General features: G+C 47.0%; 1 protein-coding gene across 8 annotated transcripts in view; it reads right to left on the bottom strand.

The window, feature by feature from the left end:
- Window positions 1-12,650: 12,650 nt before the first annotated feature.
- Window positions 12,651-20,512, bottom strand: part of DAB2IP (DAB2 interacting protein) — a 309,499-nt gene continuing 301,637 nt past the window's right edge. For 7 of the 8 annotated variants that reach the window (XM_081847484.1, XM_081847482.1, XM_081847486.1 and 4 more), the window contains one exon: window positions 12,651-19,525. In XM_081847484.1, the coding sequence (XP_081703610.1) occupies window positions 19,358-19,525 (168 nt within the window). In that variant the 3' untranslated portion in view covers window positions 12,651-19,357. The remainder of the gene's footprint in view (window positions 19,526-20,512) is intronic. The other variant, XM_081847485.1, reaches the window with a different exon arrangement.

Here is a 20,512-nt window from a genome sequence, read left to right as displayed (position 1 = left end):
GTTGATACCACTGAAAGAAGTAATGAATAACATATTAAAGGAGAAAGAAATTCCAGAGACATGGAAGGAAGCACTTATAACCTTTATTCCAAAAGAAGATGCGGACTTAACCCAAGTAAAGAATTATAGACCAATTTCATTATTAAATACGGACTACAAAATTTTCACAGGAATTATAGCAGAAAGATTAAAAAAGGTTTTACAAGGAATTATCCACGACGACCAAGCGGGTTTCCTCCCAAGCAGACAGATGAGAGATAATGTGAGAAATGTAATAAATATTTTAGAATATCTGTCTGCAAGAAATGAGAAACAAGCAATGCTGATGTTCGTGGACGCTGAAAAAGCATTCGACAATGTCGCATGGGATTTCATGTTGAAAAATATTGAACAGAGAGAAATGGGAAGTCACTTCTTCAATGGAATTAAAGCAATATATACGGAGCAAAAAGCGAAGCTGATAGTGAATAATGTGATAACAGAAGAAATAAAGATTTCTAAGGGTACCAGACAGGGATGCCCATTGTCACCACTACTATTCATTCTGGTCCTGGAGGTGCTATTGGACTCAATAAGGAAAAAGGAAAGTATAAAGGGGGTGTCAGTAGGCCAAAATCAATACAAAGTTAAAGCCTTTGCTGACGACCTAGTCTTGATGATAGAAGATCCGCTGGAGACGGCAGCTGAGATACTGAAGGAAATTGAAACATTTGGAGAGGTGGCAGGTTTCATAATAAACAGGAAAAAAACTAAAATTATAGTTAAAAACATGGAAAAAGCAACAATGGAGGCACTGCAGCAACAAATTGGTATTGAAATTGTTAAAAAGGTCAAATATCTGGGAATATGGCTAACTCCAAAAAATATTGATCTGTTCCAAAACAATTATATCCCGGTGTGGAATGGAATTAAGAAGGATCTGGAAGTATGGAATAGATTAAAACTATCCTTCTGGGGTAGAATCTCAATGATTAAGATGTTAGTGCTACCAAAGATGCTGTTTTTATTCCAGATGTTACCAATATTAAAAGGAGTGGCGATTTTTAAGGAATGGCAAAGGACGATTTCCAGATACATATGGCAGGGCAAAAAGCCGAGAATTAAGTATAAATTACTAACAGATGCAAAAGAAAGGGGAGGCTTTGCCCTGCCAGATCTGAAGTTATACTACGAAGCATCGTGTCTTTGCTGGTTAAAAGAATGGATTAAACTCAAAAATACAAAACTCCTAGACCTGGAAGGATTCGACAACAGATTTGGGTGGCACGCGTATCTTTGGAAAGAAAAGAAGAAGGGATATAAAACTTTTGAAAACCACATCTTCCGGAAATCGTTATGGGAAGTTTGGGACAGATACAAAAATATATTGGAAGGGGGGGTGCCACATTGGCTATCCCCGTTAGAGGTCATGGGGGTCAAAAAAGAAAATATGAGAAGCGATTGGATTACCTATGGAGATTTGGTGGAGAAAGAAGGAGGAAAGTGGAGATTAAAACCATACGAACAAGTCAAAGAATATGTCTTTGATTGGCTGCATTACCATCAAATAAATGAAATGTTTAAAAAGGATGTGAAAGAAAAGGGGTATAAAGAAAAAGATTCGAGATACCAAACAGAGATAGTGAATAACGACTCCAAAACAATTTCTAAACTGTATAAAATTTTGTTAGAATGGCACACAATAGATGAGGAGGTGAAAGTAGTTATGATCCAATGGGCCAAAGATTTAGGATACAACATAGACCTTGGTGATTGGCAGAAAATATGGAATGAAAACTTGAAATTTACGGCATGTGTTACATTAAAAGAAAACGTAATGAAGATGGTTTACAGGTGGTATATGACACCAGCAAAATTAGCAAAGATGTACAAAACCTGTAATAAATGTTGGAGGTGTAAGGAGAAGGAAGGTTCATTTATGCACATGTGGTGGGACTGTAAAAAAGTAAGGGGGTTCTGGGAGATGATACACAATGAACTAAAGAAAATGCTAAAATATAGCTTTGTTAAGAAACCAGAACTCTTTCTGCTGGGAATAACAAGAACGGATATAAGTAGGAGAGACTGTAAACTGTTTCAATATGCTATCGTCGCAGCAAGGATATTGTTGGCCCAGAGGTGGAAACAAGAAGAGGTTCCGACTTTGGAGGAATGGAGGTTAAAACTAACAGACTACGCAGAGTTAGACAAATTAACAGGGAAAATTAGATACCAAAAAGACCAGAAATTCATTGAGGACTGGGGGAAATTTACAGAGTATTTGAAAAATATATGTGAGGATAGTACAACGCTAGCGTGTTTCAAAGAAGCTTTGTGAAAATAGAAGGAGTATTGCCAAAAGGCAAGCAAGGATAGAAATATAATATTTAATGGCAATATTTAATGAAGGAATGTGAGGAGAGGATTTGAACTACGAAAGATTGTCAGAGAAGTTGAGGGAGGTCCAAACAAGGCGAAATATGTGATATATAAATGGATTGGTTTATTGTTTTTTATGGAAAAATTTCAATAAAAATTTATTATAAAAAAAAAATAAAACCCCCATTGACTTCCCTCCACTGCAACTCGACATCCTTAAGTCCTAGAAATTCATCTACCATTGCATCTTTTATATATTACTTATCATATATTCCTTACTATTTATTAATTTCATTTATACTTTACATACCTAGTCCATGCATATCAACATATTCGCTTTAGAACAGTGTTTTTCATATCATCTTCAAAACATTGCCATTCTGATTTTAGTTTTCGATTTGTCTGATGTCTTATGGCTGCTGTTAACTTTGCAAATTCTATGAATTCATTTATTCTGCATATCCAATCTTCTTTTGTAGGTATAATATCTTTTTTCCAATTCCTGGCAATAACTAATATGGTGAGAGGCTGTGCCATATAAAAAAAAATTGTTTTCTTTTCCTGTGGGATATATTTCCCCAATATCCCTAATAAATATGCCTCTGATTTTTTTCCTATGGATATTTTAAACATCTTTTTAAGCTCTTCATGAATACTTCCCCAAAATTTCTTAATTTTCTTGCAGCCTCACCAAACATGAAACATTGTCCCTTCAAGCTTCTCACATTTCCAGCATAGACTGGACTTTAACTTATAAATCTTGGCAAGTTTAGATGGTGTCAAATACAGTGGTACCTCGGGTTACATATGCTTCAGCTTACATACGCTTCAGGTTACAGACTCCGCTAACCCAGAAATAGTGCTTCAGGTTAAGAACTTTGCTTCAGGATGAGAACAGAAATCGTGCTCCGGTGGTGCAGCGGCAGCAGGAGGCCCCATTAGCTAAAGTGGTGCTTCAGGTTAAGAACAGTTTCAGGTTAAGTACGGACCTCTGGAACGAATTAAGTACTTAACCCGAGGTACCACTGTACCACCTATAAAACATTTTCATCATATTCTCTTTGTTGGTGTAACAGGCAGTGAACCTGATGTCTGAATTAAAAAGTCTCTCCCACTGTTCTAATTGAATTGTATAGCTGATATCTTGGGCCCATTTGACCATTACCTCCTTTACTTTACTTCCTCTTCTTTGAGGTTCCATTCTATTAGTAAGTCATAAATTTGAGATAGTAATTTCTTATTATTTTTTACCAATACCGTATATAATTTAGAATCCTCCTTTCCAAATCATCTCTGTCTATCCGAATTAAATACACTGTTTAACTGATGATACTGAAGCCAATTGGTTACATTATGCCTTATCTCTTCAAACTGTTTCAACTTTAACTGGCCTTGATCTTCCATCAGTAATTGCCTATAGGTTGCCCAATTCCTCTCCATATTTGGTTTTTTGATAGCCAAGGCTTCCAACGGGGACAGCCACCATGGAGTTTTGTGGTTCTAAATGTGTTTGATATTTGGTCCATACTTTATAAAGAGCATTTCTGAGAATGTGGTTGTTAAACCCGCTGCGGACTTTAACCTTGTTATATCCAAAGTAGGCATGCCACCCGTATCTATTACTGTAGCTCTCCAAATCCAAAATATCGGTTTGTTCTAATAAGATCCAATCTTTTATTTGAAAATAATGCCTGAAGTGTAGGTGGGTTCCCACGAGGCAAAACACAGTGATGACAGCAAGAACCTTTATTGAACTACATGACTGGGGAACAGGGGCAAAGCAACTGCTTATATACATACCTGAAAGCCTGGGCCACTCCCACTCCCAACATGATTGGCTGTCTAAAGTTCCAAGCTGCGAATCATGACTCAAGAGCTCAAGGGCCAATGGCAGGCGCCCAAATCCTAAAATGTTCTGTGATTGGACATCAAGTATCAAATCAGAACACAGTAGCTCAGAATCCTTAGTCCAGACTCAAGCTCAGGCAAACACAGACCACTGAATACATTTCTTTCTGGAATGTTTCATCCATTAGTTTCCAAGGATGTTTTTAGAATGGCCCCTTTCATTTGCTACTGAAAACATTTTCTAGGATGCCCCCCATCTCCTTGCTTCTCCCACCCTTTAGAATGTCTAATGGGGTCACATGAAGGACCAGATTTATGTATAGGCTAAGTTGGCTGAAGCCTAGGGCCTCTAGATCTAGGGGGCCTCGCCAGCCTGCCTGCTCCCCAGCGCTGCAGACAGTCTTCCCTTTCCCAAAATTTGAAACCCAAGACTTCATGCAAGGGCATTTCTCCCCCATTTCAATGACATTTTGCTTCAAAAGGAAAGGTGGACTTGGACATCTTCTTCCTCCATAATCCTCTGAGAGGTCACGTACTCAACTGGACACCACCCTCCCCCATAATCCTTGGGATATACTCACATGACACACTCTGGTCATGTGGTGCTATAAACAGGACCAGGTAGTGAGAAGTGAGGTTACAGGGAACCAGGCAGAGGGCCTTCTTGGTAGTGGCGCCTGCCCTGTGGAATGCCCTCCCAGCGGATGTCAAGGCAATAAACAACTATCTAACTTTTAAAAGACAACTGAAGGTGGCCCTGTTTAGGGAAGTTTTCAATGTCCGACACTGTATTGTTTTTAATATTTGGTTGGAAGCCACCCAGAGTGGCTGGGGAAACCCAGCCAGATGGGCGGGGTATAAAGAATATTATTATTATTATTATTATTATTATTATTATTATTATTATTACAACACAACCCACAAGCCCCACATCATGTCAAGCTGGAGAAGAGTGCCAGCACCTCGCTTTGCAACGCAGCCCTGCTCTCCTACCGCATCCTTGAACAGCAGACTGTGGTGGCAGCTCTGTGTCCCAGACAGCAAAGACTTGCTCTCATGCATACAGAGTGGATTGCACATCTCAGCGAGTGAAATTAGGAAAGTATGATTAATGTTGATGAATCTGGGGCTTGGGAGGGCTCTGAAGACCCTCCCCCTGACACTCTGCCTGCTTCTCTCCTTCCAGCCACCCCTTTCTCCCCAAACATACCCCTTCTCTCTCTCTCCCCCCCCCCCCACTCCCTGCCTGGATCTGTCAAAATGATTTGCAACTCAGAGTCTCATTCTTCCCTGCTGACAACTCCTCTCCATGTGACGTGCAGCCGGCCTGGAGACTAAGGAGGCAGGGAGGCCTCAGCTGGCAGTGAGCGCTGCTGTCAAAAGCTCAGAGCTGTGCCTGTGCCACTTAGATTTCCAGGCGTGCTGGGCTTTGTTCTAATAAAGCTGTAACTGAGCCCCAACCAAAGAGAGTTTATTCAAATCAAGGCACTCCTGAAACCCACACTTTGAGATGGCTCCATAGGATTCCCATGTAGGATAGCAGTCAGAATTGTAGAATTCTCCCATCAGCAGCCTCAGTGTCTGTGAATCCCCTGCCCTACACCAGCTCCACTCCCTTCCTCTTCTCTCTCTCTCCACTTCCTTCCCACTGGGTTTTGCCAGAGACCCAGCAGAGCCCAGCTGAGCCCACTGCTTTGGGGCAAAGCAGCTGGTCTGTGTGCAAACCAGCAGGCGTTTGGAATGACCTTTCTCTGCCCATTAAGAGTTAATATCCCTGGCCAAATGCACCAGCCCTTTGGCTCAGTATAAGGCAGGTCCTCTGTGTTTGAAATTCTTTCTCGGTGGTTATTTAGCGTTCTTAGTGGGAGAAGGAGCTGTTTGCAGTTTCTGGCTCTCACGAAGATTTGAAAGAAAGGACGACATCTGAAGACTGCAGTTCCTGGAGTGAGAGGCACTCACCATCAGCTTGGCCGTTCCCACCCTTACATCTGTTGTCTGTCTTGAGAGCCAAAGGAGTGTGCCTCCAGGGGTGAAGTCAAGCTGCTGGGGCAGGGGTAGGCAACCTAAGGCCCAGGGGCTGGATGTGGCCCAAGTGCCTTCTCAATCTGGCCCGTGGATTGTTCAGGAATCAGTGTGTTTTTACATGAGTAGAATGTGTCCTTTTATTTAAAATGCATCTCTGGGTTATTTGTGGGGCATAGGAATTCATTCATTCCCCCCAAAAAATATAGTCCGGCGCAACACATGGTCTGAGAGACAGTGGACCGGCCCACAGCTGAAAAAGGTTGCTGACCTGTGTGCTGGAGAATCACAGCGCCTGCTTGTGGCTGCTGAGACCCATAACTTGTAACTGCTGCCTCCCACATTGTTTTTTTACAGCCTTCCCTATGTTGCTCGACTACAACTCTCATCTTGCTTGACCATTGGCCATGTTGGCTGGAGATTGTGAGAACTTGCTTACCGCATGTTTCACTCTATAAGACGCACTAGATCATAAGACGCACCTAGTTTTGGGAAGAGGAAAACAAGAAAAAAAATATTCTGAATCCCAGAAGCCAGGACAGCAAGCGGGATCGCTGCGCAGCGATCCCGCTTGCTGTCCTGGCTTATGGGATAGCTGCGTGCAGCCTCTCCCGGGCAAGGGGAACCTTCATCCCCTGCCTGGGAGAGGCTGTGCGTGGCTAAGGCTCCCCCAAGAGCCGCGCTCTCTTTAAAGAGCACGGGTAATGTGTTTGTGGCTCTTGGGGAAAAGCCCCGAAGAGCCGCACAGATGCTCCACGCGGCTCTTTAAAGGGAGTGCTGAGCAGAGCCTCCCGCCTGCATTCGCTCCATATGACACACAAACATTTCCCCTTACTTTTTAGGAGGGGAAAAGTGAGTCTTATAGAGTGAAAAATATGGTACTTACTTATTGCATTTCTATCCTGTTTTTTCCACCAAGGAGATCAAGGTGACATGGTTCTCCCCCTCCTCATTTAATCCCAACATCCTTGTGAGGTAGGTTAGGCTGAGAGTGGTCACCCAATGGGAGCTTCAGGGCTGAGTGGGAATTATGAATGCAGGTCATCGTCTGGCACTCCACTCACTATCCTGTGCTGGCTTTAAGTCCAAAAGTATATAAAGGGATACAGGTTCCCAAGCTGCACCACGAACCATACATATGAACAGCAAACTTGTTCTCCCAGCGCCATTCTGATTCAGCCAAAATGATGCCCCTCCCCCACACACAAAGGAATGAGGGTCATCATGGACCTGGGGTGCAGGGTGGAAGAGAAGAGACAGGTGAGGAAGAGGGAATGGAATAGCATCCCTTGGACCTGGAACAGGAGAATGCCCCCTGGAGCAACATTTTGTGGCTAGTCCTATCTTACGCCTTTTGTTTCTAATGTTATGGTTTCTGCAAGCAGAACGCCAGCGCAAGAGGGGCTGACCCCTCCGGGAGAGAGGGCAAAAACAGAAGTCTCCTAGCGCTCTACATGGGCCTGACTTCCTCTCCCAACCTAAGTGCCCTTGCCAACATTTTACGGAGTCGCAAACAAACTTGGAGGAGGTTCATTAGATGCTGGGAAGAATTAGCACCTGTGCCTCATTATGAGTGACATAATTAGCTCCTTGTAGGGCTGCAGGAGTCAGGCTGCTGACATCAAAACAAGCCAAGCCACTGGCAGCTAGGAAGACGTTGCCTTGCTGGGCCCAGGGAGCCTCTGTGCCAAGAGAGGAGCAGATGGCTTGGTTGGCACTGGTGTGTAGTTCCTGTGGCTAATGCCAGCCACCATTTAGGGTTACTCACAGACAAGCTCCTCTCTCTCTTCTCCATTGCTTGGCTCTAGGCACATGAGTTCTGCTCCAAAGGCAAGGATTTCCACCAAGAGCAACTGTCTCTTTGCCCTCCAATCCTGGGGAGCTATGGTTTTCCCAGTAGTGATGTACGGACGTGAGAGCTGGACCATAAAGAAGGCTGATTGCCAAAGAATTGATGCTTTTGAATTATGGTGCTGGAGGAGTTTCTTGAGAGTCCCATGGACTGCAAGAAGATCAAACCTCTCCATTCTGAAGGAAATCAGCCCTGAGTGCTCGCTGGAAGGACAGATTGTGAAGCTGAGGCTCCAAGATTTGGCCACCTCATGAGAAGAGAAGACTCCCTGGAAAAGACCCTGATGTTGGGAAAGATGGAGGGCACAAGGAGAAGGGGACGACGGAGGACGAGATGGTTGGACAGTGTTCTTGAAGCTACCAGCATGAGTTTGACCAAGCTGCGGGAGGCAGTGGAAGACAGGAGGGCCTGGCGTGCTCTGGTCCAGGGGGTCACGAAGAGTCGGACACAACTAAACAACAACAACCTGGGGAGCACCACTTCTGTTGTGTCAGGAGCTGAATGCTATAACCTGTAGAATAACAAGAGTTGCAGAGCTGGAAGGAATCCCCTGAAGGGTCATCTAGCCCAACCCCCTGCTGTGCAGGAGTCACAGCTGTATGAACGACTGCAAATTTGATTACAGCTGTTTTAAAGCAGCTGTTCAATAGCTGTCTGTCAGGGATGCTTTAGCTGTAATTCTTGCACTGCAGGGGGTTGGACTAGATGACTCTCAGGGTCTCTTCCAACTTTACAATTCTATGATCAAGTAGGCTGCTGCTGCTTCCCATTGCGCAGCTGCTGTGTCTTGACTGTCAGAAATCACGTTGAAACACCCTTCCCCTGCAAATGCATATGTGTCAGGGGTTCAGGAGCAGAGACACAGGAGAAGGAGCAAATGGAGAGTGAGGAGGAGGAATCCGAGGGGGGTGTAGGCAGTGACAGTGGTCAGAGAGATTCCACGAGTCTTTCCAGCGAATCGGAAGATTCACAGAGAGGAGCGCCGATGGCCAGGGCAAGGGGGGTGCCAAGGGGGAAACCCCAGAAGGAAGGGGCCAGCGGGGACTCCCTGAGCAGCAGTTGGAAATCAGGACCAGCGTCCCCACCAGAGCGTAGTGGGGGGGAGGAGTCCCAGGCATCGGGACCAGTCTTCCCACCACCAGAGGGAGGAGATGAGTCAGGATTGGCCACGCCTCCATCGGAGAGCGGGGAAACGGTCAAGAGGAAAGTCACCGGCTGGGCGCGCGCGCCAAGTTCAAATGTACAGGCGAGCGGCACAGCAAGTAGCCCGGATAGGGAGCCAGGTCCTAAAGCCCGCCGGAAGGAAGGGCAAGACTCAGGGGGGTCAGCGTCAGAAGAGTCCAGGAGGGAGGAAACCCCAGGGGGCAGAAGGACCCAGAGGAGGAAGGAACAGCGCAGGAGGTGGAGCCGGGCTAGGATCTTAAACTGGTGCGGAAGGGGCAGTGACTCAGAGGGGACTTCGCCGATCTAGAGTCTAGACGTAGGGTTGCACGCTCTGGCTTTAAAATGGAAATTATACTTCAATAAAGACTTTTGTACATAATATCAGCCTGGCGTTGGTCCTCTGTGAGCTGGGACCTAGAGGCAGCCCTGACAATATGGTTTGGCTCACTCCCAGCCGTGTGAAGGGGCTGTTAAGATCTTCAGGGGACCAAATCCTTTGCCTCTTGGCCTCCCGTCCTTTGAGCCCCACTTTGGTTTAGGAGGCTTCACCTGGGCTTTCCTGCACCCTTTTTCAGGGTTAAGAACTAGAAACTTTGTTACTGTGCTTCGTTTTGACATAAAAACAAAACCTGGAAACCACAAGTTTAAATTGTGTAGCTCTCTTGTGCACATGGCATGGACTGTGAACCCCAACCTTTGGATAGTTTTAAAAAGCACAATTTGTCCTCAGCTCATCTTTGTTTCCCTTCTGTTAGTTGTTGTGGATACCTGATAACCACTCCACTCCCACACTGTGCCCACCCCCCTTCCTATGCAAGGTCAAGGTGGTGGAGGAGGGAGGGAAATGCCCCCATTTTTGTGTGTGGATGTATTTGGCACCATGCCATTGACACAGTAATAGCACATCAGTGGCGCATTCATACTGGGCTTTCGGTGTATCATTTGGTCTTGTAAGTTGTTTTGTGATGCTTCCCTGATGTTGCTGCACAATTGCTGTCTGGGGGGACTATGTCGCAAGAAAAGTGGCACAAACGCTCCCAGAATATTTGAGGTACAAAAAGTTACAAGATTTCTGTAGGAATCCTGTTTGCTTGCTCCAAAGCCCCGCCTTTTCCACCATCTATGCATCTCCAACTCCATCGGACGGGTTTTTCTGCACTAGAAGGAACGGCCGTTCTTACAAACATGCTTAGGAATGTCAGCAACTAAGCAATATATCAACAGCTTGAAAAAATAATATATAGAGGCAGCATCTACTTGTGTTCAGTGTTAATATGTGAATGAAAGTACTCCTGTATGTGAGAAGAGCCTGCTGGATTGGGCGACTGGCCCATACAGTCCAGCATCTGGTTCTCACAAATGCCAACCAGATGCCTCTATTGTAGGGTTACCAGACGTCCCTGGTTCCTGGGGACACTCCCCAGATCTGCAAATCTGTTCCCAGGAAATGTGGCAGTGGCAGCCTCAGCATTGATAGTGCAGTAGGCTCTGGCTGGCTTCAGGAGCTGCTCACTGCTGCCAAAGTGGAACCGGGGATGTTCGGCAGTACAGATCTCCTGCCTCCCCCCCCCCCTTTGTTTTGACAGATTGGGGGGAGGCTCGTGAGTTGTGGGTGGGCCTCCCCATGAGCAGTCAAAACAAAGGGGGAAGGGGGCAGGAGATTGGGGGAGGCTTGGGAGTCACGGGCGGGCCGTGTACAGTTGCCCAGTTTTTAAAAACTCTGCGTATTTATGTTTCACAGGGTGCGAAAGAAGGGCTTTGCACCTTGCCCAGCAGAGAAACTGTGTGTCTTGCGCCCCTCCTGGGCAATGGCGTGCCATCCACCCCTGACTCCCGAGCCTTATTCAATCTCCTGCCCCATTCCCCCTTTGTTTTGACAGATTGGGGGAAGCTCGGGAGTCATGGGTGGGCGGCGGGCCGTTGCCCAGTTTTTATGTTTCACATTTATGTTTCACAGGGTGCAAAAAGGCTTTGCACCTTTATACAATATGCATGTGTGCTTGGGCCCAGGGTCTTTGACCTCACCATCCCCACTACTGACTCCCTGCTGCTTCTCAGCTTAACAAAAATAAAAGTGTCCCTGGATTCATTAAAAAAAATCTGGTAACCATACTCTACAGGGAAACTTGCAAGCAGAACACGAGTACATGAGAACTGCACCTAGAACTGGGTGTGGCGAGTGCAGCTGAATGGGATACAGGCATGGGCAGCTTGAGGAAGCACCATCCACCTTGGGTCTGCCCATAAGAAGCATGTCTAGAGTGAAAAACTATGGTGAAGCTCACTGTTTCACAGAACGTTGAAGGGTGAGGACCTGGAGGCTGAGAGGGTGTGCCAGAAGGAAAACGAATTGGCATTAATTTATATACATTAGTAACTTTGTGTTAATTTAACAACTGTGTATTTTAGTAATACTTTAAGTTGTCTGTTGCCGTTTCAGTTTTTTGTACACTGCTTAGATATTAAGAGCTAAATAATAAAATAATCAAGAGTTCTCCCATGGTTTCCAGCAACTGGTATTTGGAAAAATTGCCACCTCCAACTGTGGAGCCAGTGCATAGCCAGTGTATATAGTAGTCACTGACAGCCTTTTCTTCCTCCATGAATTACAGTGGTACCTCGGGTTAAGTACTTAATTCGTTCTGGAGGTCCGTTCTTAACCTCAAACTGTTCTTAACCTGAGGTATGACTTTAACTAATGGGGTCTCCCGCTGCTGCCGCGCAATTTCTGTTCTCATCCTGAGGTAAAGTTCTTAACCAGAGGTACTATATCTGGGTTAGTGGAGTCTGTAACCTGAAGCGTATGTAACTCGAGGTACCACTGTAGTCCAACCCTCTTTTAAAGCCATCCAGGTGGTGTTCATCACTGCCTCCTAGGTGAGGGAGCTCCATAATTTAACTGCAGCGAGGGAAGAAAAACTTTCATCTGTCTTGAATCTTCCAACACTACACAATGTGCTTCATTGAGTTCTAGTGTTGTGAGGGAGACAAACTTTTCTTTCTCCTCTTCTTCCATGGCATGCACAGTTTTAGAAACTTCTGTCCTGTTGCCTCTTACCTTCCTTTTCTCTAAACGGAAGAGTCTCCAGCACTGCCCCTTTTCCTCACAGGGGAGTTGCTTGGTTCTGTTTATTTCTGTTGCCCTTTTCTGAACCATCCTTTTCAAGGTGAGGCAACCAGAACTGGGTGCAGCACTACTCCAGAAGTGGTTGCCCCATAGATTTGTGTGCTTTTGACCCCCCCAAGACTGGGGTGTGGGAGTTCTTAAACCAGCCACTTTCCAATAGTCCCTGACCAACTCCCTGTGAGACAGAGAAGTCACAAAAAAATCATGGGCCAACGGCCAATCCCTCGTCCCTGCAGCTGACTTTGGCGTGAAAAAGCACCCCACAGAGAGAATCTTGGATAAAATAGCTAAATAAATCTTTAATATTTTCTAATTGCAAATGTACATAAATTGCACACTCAAATCAATTCATTATCCCCCCCCCTCGACACCAACTACGTTCTCTGTACATTATTACACGGTGGTGGTTGTTTTTAAAAGAGCATGAAAGAGATTTGGCCAGCCTGGCTCCTTACGTTTCATATTATCAGCATCAATACTTTTTTTAAAAAAAACATACTTACAAAAAAATTATTATTTGCTTTGTTTCCTTTGTAAGAGGGTATAAAACATCATTTTAACTGCTTTTTGATAGGAACTAGGATTAACCTAAGCAGATATACAGAGATAAATTGAGAGAGGGGTATATTTTCAGACACAGTGATGCAGAAATGAAAGGGCAGCGGTTGCAGGGGGAACCAACCTAAACAGGTGGACACGGAGACTTGTGACTATTGGGTGTCAAAACACAGAATGTTTACAGCTCACACAGACCTGGAAGGGTTTGTTCTGGAGTTGCTGTGTAAGACTGCTCAGTCCATCTTCCTTGCACTGGGTTCCGAACATGTATGTGCAATAATTTAAAGGCTTGCCCTTTTGATTCCTGCCCTGTTTTAGCTAATCAAGAACACCTTCCCATTTTGACTCCAACTAAAAGGCTTTCAGTTCTGGGATGCCTGCCCAAGGACCATTCAACTGGAAGCATGTGGGGGCAGAGTCCTTCCAAGGAGCTCATGTGACAAGAGACCTCACCACTTTTCTGAACTCAGCTTTTGCCAACCTGGTGCCCTCCAGATGTTTTGGACTACAACTCTCATCAGCCCCCAGGAAGCACAACCGAGTTGTAGCCCCAAACACCTGCAGGGCACCAGGTTGGCAAAGTCTGCAGGCTAAGGACCGGCTTGCTGGGGAATCTTAAACCCAAACCATTCTGCTGTTTCCTCCTGCATTCTGGCCATGGGTGGTTCTTGCCTGTGGAATAGCTTGGGTTTTTTTTGTTTTTTTGCAACAGGGCAGCAGGGGCAGACTAACCATGTTTCAATGACAAACACACAACAGTTCTGCTGGATTAGCTGCCTTCTCCAGCTGGATTTTGCAGTTTGGTGGAGCAGGTAGAGAGTAGTTGAGGCTGCCTGTGAAGCTGGATAAAGTGGCAGATGGGCACTATTTCCTGCTGCCCCCATGGAAATCAACCAGAAACAGACATGCCCCTGGTGCCTGTGGGCTTTCCACTTGTTCCAGAGCAGGTGAGATACATCTCTGTCCAGTTCCCTTTTACAGTGTACAGCTGTGCTTCCCCTTGAAACAAACCGGGCAATGTGCTTGTGAGCTGGGTTGTACATAGTGGAACTCAACCAGATCGGACTCTTTCTACCGTCATGATTTTTTGTTTGGTTTGGTTTTTTGTTTTTGTTTTTTTTTACACAAATGCAACCTCTTGCCTGTTAACTGTAGAAGCCAATTTATGGTGTGTGTGTGTGCGCGCGCATATTGCAGAATATCTGGCATCTCCACCAAATTCCATTGGAGCTACAGAGATGACCTAATCCATCTGCATGTCAAGGCTTTGATGCAGGGCTTGTGTGTGGGTAAAAGCAGATTATGAGAATCCACACTGAAAGATGCATTGCACCACACACCTGATTTATGCCAGGAGTGGCCCCTGATCGAAATACGTGAAGATCTAGGATATATTTTTTCATGGTGGGAGTTTTGTTTTTTTTGCATGTGGCCTCTGGGTTCGCTTGCTCTCCCTTATCACACCACCTGCCACAATCCCCAGGGCAAAAGCAAAGTTGAGGGCAACTTATGTGTGGCTCCCGTTTGTTTGTTTGTTCCTTGCCTCTTCCAAGCCATCCATGTCTCCACTGAGCTTGCTTAGCCCAGATGCGTGTTTATTATGGGACAAGTGCAAGAAAAGGGTGACCCCTCTTTTTGGCACTACTCATAGAGGACATAAACGGCATTGAAACAAGATCCTGCATTTTTCTCCACTGAATCCAGATTTCCCCTTTCGGAGGATTTGGCAGGCCAATAAATAATTAAATAATTAATTAAATAAAAAAATAAATAAATGGTGCCATACCTCAATGATTCATCTGCAGATTAGGCCCTGCTCGGAAACCCCCCTTGATCTCTTGCAATCTGGAACTGGAGGCTGGATTGGAACAAGGAATCTCATTTCCCCTCCCGACACTCCCAAGATCCAGTGGATTCCAAAGCCAACCACTGATGGCAAAACTAGGAGATGGGCTTCTACCGCCCATTAAGAGCTACAATGGCAAGCTGAACTTGGTAGCTGTGTGAGCCCCATTTCCACACCACTGTGTACGTAGCCAGTAACAGCAGACTGCAGATCTTGGCCAAAGCAGCCACACCAATTGGAACTGAAAATTGCTTTGTACAGTTGTTAGGCAAAAATGGCACATTTTACAATCACACACTCGAGAACATCTTCGTTGGCTTACAAAAGAGAACCTGTACGATTTCTAGTCATAAAGATCTGTGTATTATCATCATCATCAATAATAATAATAATAATAATAATATTAATAATAATAATAAAAAAGACTTACAGATTGTTTGCATTTTATAACAAGTTCTTACAGCAGAAAGCTTGAGAACGAGGAAGAAAGGCTCCAGGGCCATGTTTCTTTTCTGCACGGTGGACGCACACCGTTGGGGGACAGAAATTAAACCGAGCAGGGCGGGGGGAGCGGCGGAAGAGTGTTTGGCTGGTGGCAAGCTGCTGCCCCTTGTGCCTATTGCACTGCTTTAGGAAGGACAACAGGAGCCGCCAGTGGAAAGCCCCAAGAGAGAGGTTGCACGAAGTTTGAGATCTGTTTGCTAAGGCGTTCTGGGCCTTTCTTCTTGAGCCTTGAGCCTGGGGGGGGGGGGGATGACTGCAAACTGCTGGGAAGAACCAACCCCCCCAAGGACCAGCTTCCTCTTCTGCAGGAAAACCAAACCTGTTAAAATGACTTCAGAGAAGGAGCAAGTAACATCTCCATTGAGCACGAGAGCTGTGTCAAAGGGGAGTGCCAGGAAGAGCGCAGGAGAGGTAATTTGTTAAGCTACCATGGGCATACACCAACGGACGTATTAACCTCTGTGTGCAAGCGCAGAACTGGAAGATTTTAGTACTAGAGGTGCCCAGGCAACAGGACCTCTCCTCCGCGAAAGACCCCCACCCTGCAAACCTAAACCAACAGTGGTGGGCCATAGGTGGGGGGAAGTAGATGCTCCAAAAGTGCCTATAGGGACCACTCCCCACTAGAACTCCTCCCTGGCATTTTAAAAGGTGCACATTCAAAATGTTTACAACCCCCACCCCCTGCCCCCACAAAAAGTCTCTTGCAAAGAGGGGCTCCTGCCAGGGGTTACGCATCCTGCATTTAAAATCTTATACTGAGAACCTTGCAATACCTTCCACAGGACTTGTTATTTGGACAGATCTCATTCCGGGACATGAACTCAGACAGTGCCCTGATCTATTAAATCTTTTCCCCATCCGTACAGGTGACTTGGTGGCATGTTTGTTTGTTGTTTTTTTGCGGGGTGGGGGGCAAGTATAAGGAGGCAGGGAATTCTTAAGGTTCACACATTCAGCGGTGCCTGTTTTATGCTAGTGGTTCATCCGCACCCCTTGCAGAGATCAGGGTGCATCAAAACAAGCTGATTGTCTGAGGCCGCAGACTGTTCGGGCCCTTATGGACTCACGGGGCATAGTAAAGTAGGGCTGCAAGTTTTCAAATTAGATTTGAAACCCCATCTCCTGTGGGGCGGGGAGAGGGGAGAAGTTCGTTCTTGTAACAGTCCACGTTTCTGAGGGCTGGGTACAAGGTTTGTGCTGGACCTATGGGCTTGGTGCGTGGCAGCACAAAACCATGTTGGAGCCACGAGGAATTCAAGGAAGTCCCAGTTCTTCCAAGACTGTGTGTGCATGGAACACGTTCTCTTTAAGAGGGGCTCCTCGGCTCCCCTACGCTTTGATCCACCCACCGCTGTGACGCATGGGCTGATAAGGCGGTGAGGAATCCTCAGGACTAAGCACCAACAAATCAACCCACAAGCTGGTTGGAGGTTAGTAAGCACAGCACCCGCCCCCTGCCATGATGCTGCTGTGACCCCTTCCCTGGAGGGCAGGGGTTAGTTAGGAACCACTAATCCTGGGCTGATGGCGATCCTGACAGGGGGAGACATTTTTCAGAAGCTGCCGTCCTTGCTCCACTCCCCATTAAAACAGGATAGTATTCCAGAAACTGGACTGCTTGGGGTTTATTTTTTGGACTGTTTTTATTCCTAACGCAGACTGTGGAAGAAAAGAGATAACAGTTACCGATCTTCATGCTTCTGTGAGGCCGGTTCCCCACCCCTTCTTTGTCCACCTCGTCCGGCTGTTTAGCGGCGATGCCATCAGCAGCAAAGGCTTCACGCAACACAACCCTTTCCACTAACAAACCTCCAGAAAGCTAAACTATGCCAGAAAAGAGAGAGAGAGTGAGAGAGAGAGAGAGAGAGAATGTGTGTGTGCGTGATTGAGTGCAAGTTTGGGGTATGTGGCAGTGCTGCCCATCTGAAGTACAACCTCCACCCTTGTTCAGGTGAAGGACCTCTGATGCTAAAGTATAGCCGAGAGAGCTTCTTGCAAATGGGTACCTTAACCTAAGTTGGCAGATCTGCAAAGAGGAACATGGGATGTTGTTGCTGCTGCATCGTTTTGCATCATTAATGGCATGTCATTAATGCCTTGATTTCCCCACTTGTCAAATGAAGAGATTGGGGAACAGGCAGCACGGATCTGCCTATACATATTCTACATTGCACTTGGCCCTGCACACTTGTGTGACTTGGGAGTCTTCATAGACATGTTTCTCTTATAGTTTAGTGGCAGGGGTAAAGGCTTCCTGGTCTTCTGGCCCTGCCACATCTCAACAACCTCATGACATGCTGTACAGTGCCTTGGCCCAAGTCAGGCCTTGTGCCAGTCTAGTTCAGTACTGTCTGCACTGATTGGCAGCAGCTCTCCAGGGTTTCCTTCCCAGCCCTACCTTAGAAATGTTTTCAGTGGTTGAAACATGGTGTGCTTAACATACAAAGCAGATGCTCTGTCCACTAAGCTAAGAACTACCCATAACCTTCTGCATGCTCTGCCAGTGAGCTACAGTCCATTACCACAAGTGTTCACTGAGTTGGCACAATCTGGAGCAAGATAGGCAAATCTCTGCCACCTCCCAGACTTTTTGCTCCAGTGTCCCAGTTTTTGGTCCAGCGATTCTGGACCACAAGGGAGCCCAACTGAAGCCTCAAGCCAACTGAAGCCATGCAGAGACTCGGGTCAGACATGGGCACTGCCTGGGCAGTCAAGGCTGGCATAAACCACAATGCTAAGGAAAACTTCTGCAGTGTGCAGTTTCTCAGAAAGTTAGCCCTGTCTACAAGGATAATTTACTTTGCCAGCGGTATGCAAGCCCAAGGCAGCTTAGCCAGCGAGAGGGACAATGTACCCAAGCTGGCGAGTGAGATTGTGTGTTTGTGGGCAGGTTATGGCTTGGTGCATAGCCTTGTCTCCAGCATGGCAGAGGGGCCCCCAAAACGAATGGCCCAGCCACTCTCCAGCAACTTTGTACATATATTAGGTATGTTGCCTTAGGAATGGAGGAAGCTGCTATAAACTGAATCAGACCATTGGTCCACCTTTCTCAACACTGCCTGTTCTGACTGGCGGAGGCTCTCTCCTGGCTTCTGCATGCAAGAAAGATGCTCTCCCCCTTAAGCAGCAACTCTCCAGGCTCTCATGCAGAAATGGGCCTCTGGGGTCATCTATCACCTAGCCCTTTGGGAGACGCCACTGGGTGACTGGCCCAGGAACCTTCTGCATGCAAAGCAGATGCCCTGCTACTGAGCTATGAGCAGTCTGATCAATGGCTACTGCAGAAGTCATTCTGGAGCTCCTTTCAAGCTCACTGTGATGGCTGTGTGTGTCCCCCCCCCGCCTTGTGTGGAGGCATGGCTTGAAGGACACCTTCTGACGCCTATGTGGCATTCCTACAGGTGGAGCATAATCTGGAGGTGGGGTTTCCATTCATCCTTCCTCTCTGCCCTCCTGGGGAATGACCTACACCTGTGAGGAGAGGCCAGGGCGAATCCCAAAGCAGAGGCGGCAACGGGCGATGGCCAGCAGCGGGCGCAGCTAGAGAGAACACCCCAGCGTGGCAGGGCAGGGCTCCCCAGCGACGCAGCTGGGCCAGTGGCGGGCGGCGGTTTGGTCCTGCAACCTTTCACACAAGTCCTGCTAGCTTGTCCCTCGGCCTCTAGCGGGCTCCTGAGGTGTGTCCTTCAGGAAGTAGAAAAGGGCGGTGACTCTCCCCCTGCAATGATCTGCTCCGCGCGGCCGATGATCTCCTCGTCCCTCGAACTCGGGGTCGGGCTGGGGGGACGTCAGGGCTCCCCGTCTTTGGCGAAAGAGGGCTGTGGGGTTCTCTCTTTCCTCCCCCGCTCAGGGAGGGCCGGTGGGCGGGGAGGAAGCACCAAGCACCCTTGCAACGTGGTGGCTCACCCTTCCTTCCTTCCTTCCTGCCGCCGCCGCCGCCGCCGCTCTCTCTGCCCGGGCTCTCCTCCTCTCTTTCTCTCCTCCTCCTCCTCCTCCTCCTCCTCCTTCCTCTCCTCTCCTTCCTCTCTCCTTTCCTCTCAATCTCCCTCAGCAGCAGCCGCCAACTCCCACCGGGCTAACAATTGCTGCTGTTTCGGAATTCGCCGTTCTCGGTAATCTGCAATTTAGTTGGGTTGGTAGGGGAGATCCCGTTACGGGTCTGCGAGCTGTACCTCTCTTTCAGCTGGGTGAGGGCGCTCATGAGCCGTGCATTGGCTGCATCCAGGGAGGCAATGCGCTTTTCCTGCAGCGGAAGGGGGAGAGAGAAAACAAAACAGAGAGAGAGAGGGAGAAAGAGAGAGAGAGAGAAAGAAAAAAAGAGACCAGCATTGGAACAGGGGGAGCTGCCTCTCGCCCAGTCAGATCTGGGGGTTGTTTTAACCATCCAAGTTAATGTCCATCACTGCCTCCTAGGGAAGCGAGTGCCATGGTTTAACTCTGCATTGTATGAAGGAGTCCTTCCTTTTCTCTGTCCTGAATCTCCCACCACTCAGCTTCATCGGATATCCACAAGTTCTAATGTTTTGAGACAGTGAGAAAAGCTTGCTTCTCTCTGCTTTCTGCATGCAGTACAGTCATACCTCACGTCACGTTTGCTTCAGGCTGCGCATTTTCAGGTTGCGTCCCGCGGCGACCCGGAAGGAACGGAACAGGTTTCTTCCGGGTTTTGCCGCTCGCGCATCCGCGCAAAAAAATGACACCACGCGCATGCGCAGAAGCGGTGAATTGCGACCCGCGTATGTGCAGGCGTGGGTTGCGTTCTGTTCAGGTTGCAAACGGGCCTCTGGAACGGATCCCATTCGCAACCAGAGGTACCATTGTATATGATTTTATACACTTCTATCATTTTGTTCAATTTTTCCTTTTGTTCAATTTATCTCTAAACCAAATCCTGTGGCCTTTCCTCATTTTGGGTGTGTGTGTGTGTGTGTGTGTGTGTGTGTGTGTGTGTGTTTCCCTCCATCCCTTTGATCATATCTGCTGTTCTTTCCCAGATCTTTCCCAGTTTTTTGAGGTGAGGCCACCAGAACTGCACACAGAACTCCAATTGCAAAGGGGTTTTCAAAAAATAATAATAATAATAAAATAAAATCCAGGGAGCGAGGAAGCCAAGAGGAAACTGAGCAGGCAGGATGGGGAGAGATCTGCATCCCACCTCCGTGTGTGCCTGTGCGTACACACTCCAATGTGTATATAATGGCAGCTCAGTGTGTGAATATACCTGCCGACT

The sequence above is a fragment of the Podarcis erhardii genome, assembly GCF_964252035.2.
Source record: "Podarcis erhardii genome assembly, chromosome: Z".
Lineage (NCBI taxonomy): Eukaryota > Metazoa > Chordata > Lepidosauria > Squamata > Lacertidae > Podarcis > Podarcis erhardii.
The sequence above is the reverse complement of the archived record's forward strand: the minus strand, read 5'-3'. Positions and strand labels throughout refer to the sequence as shown.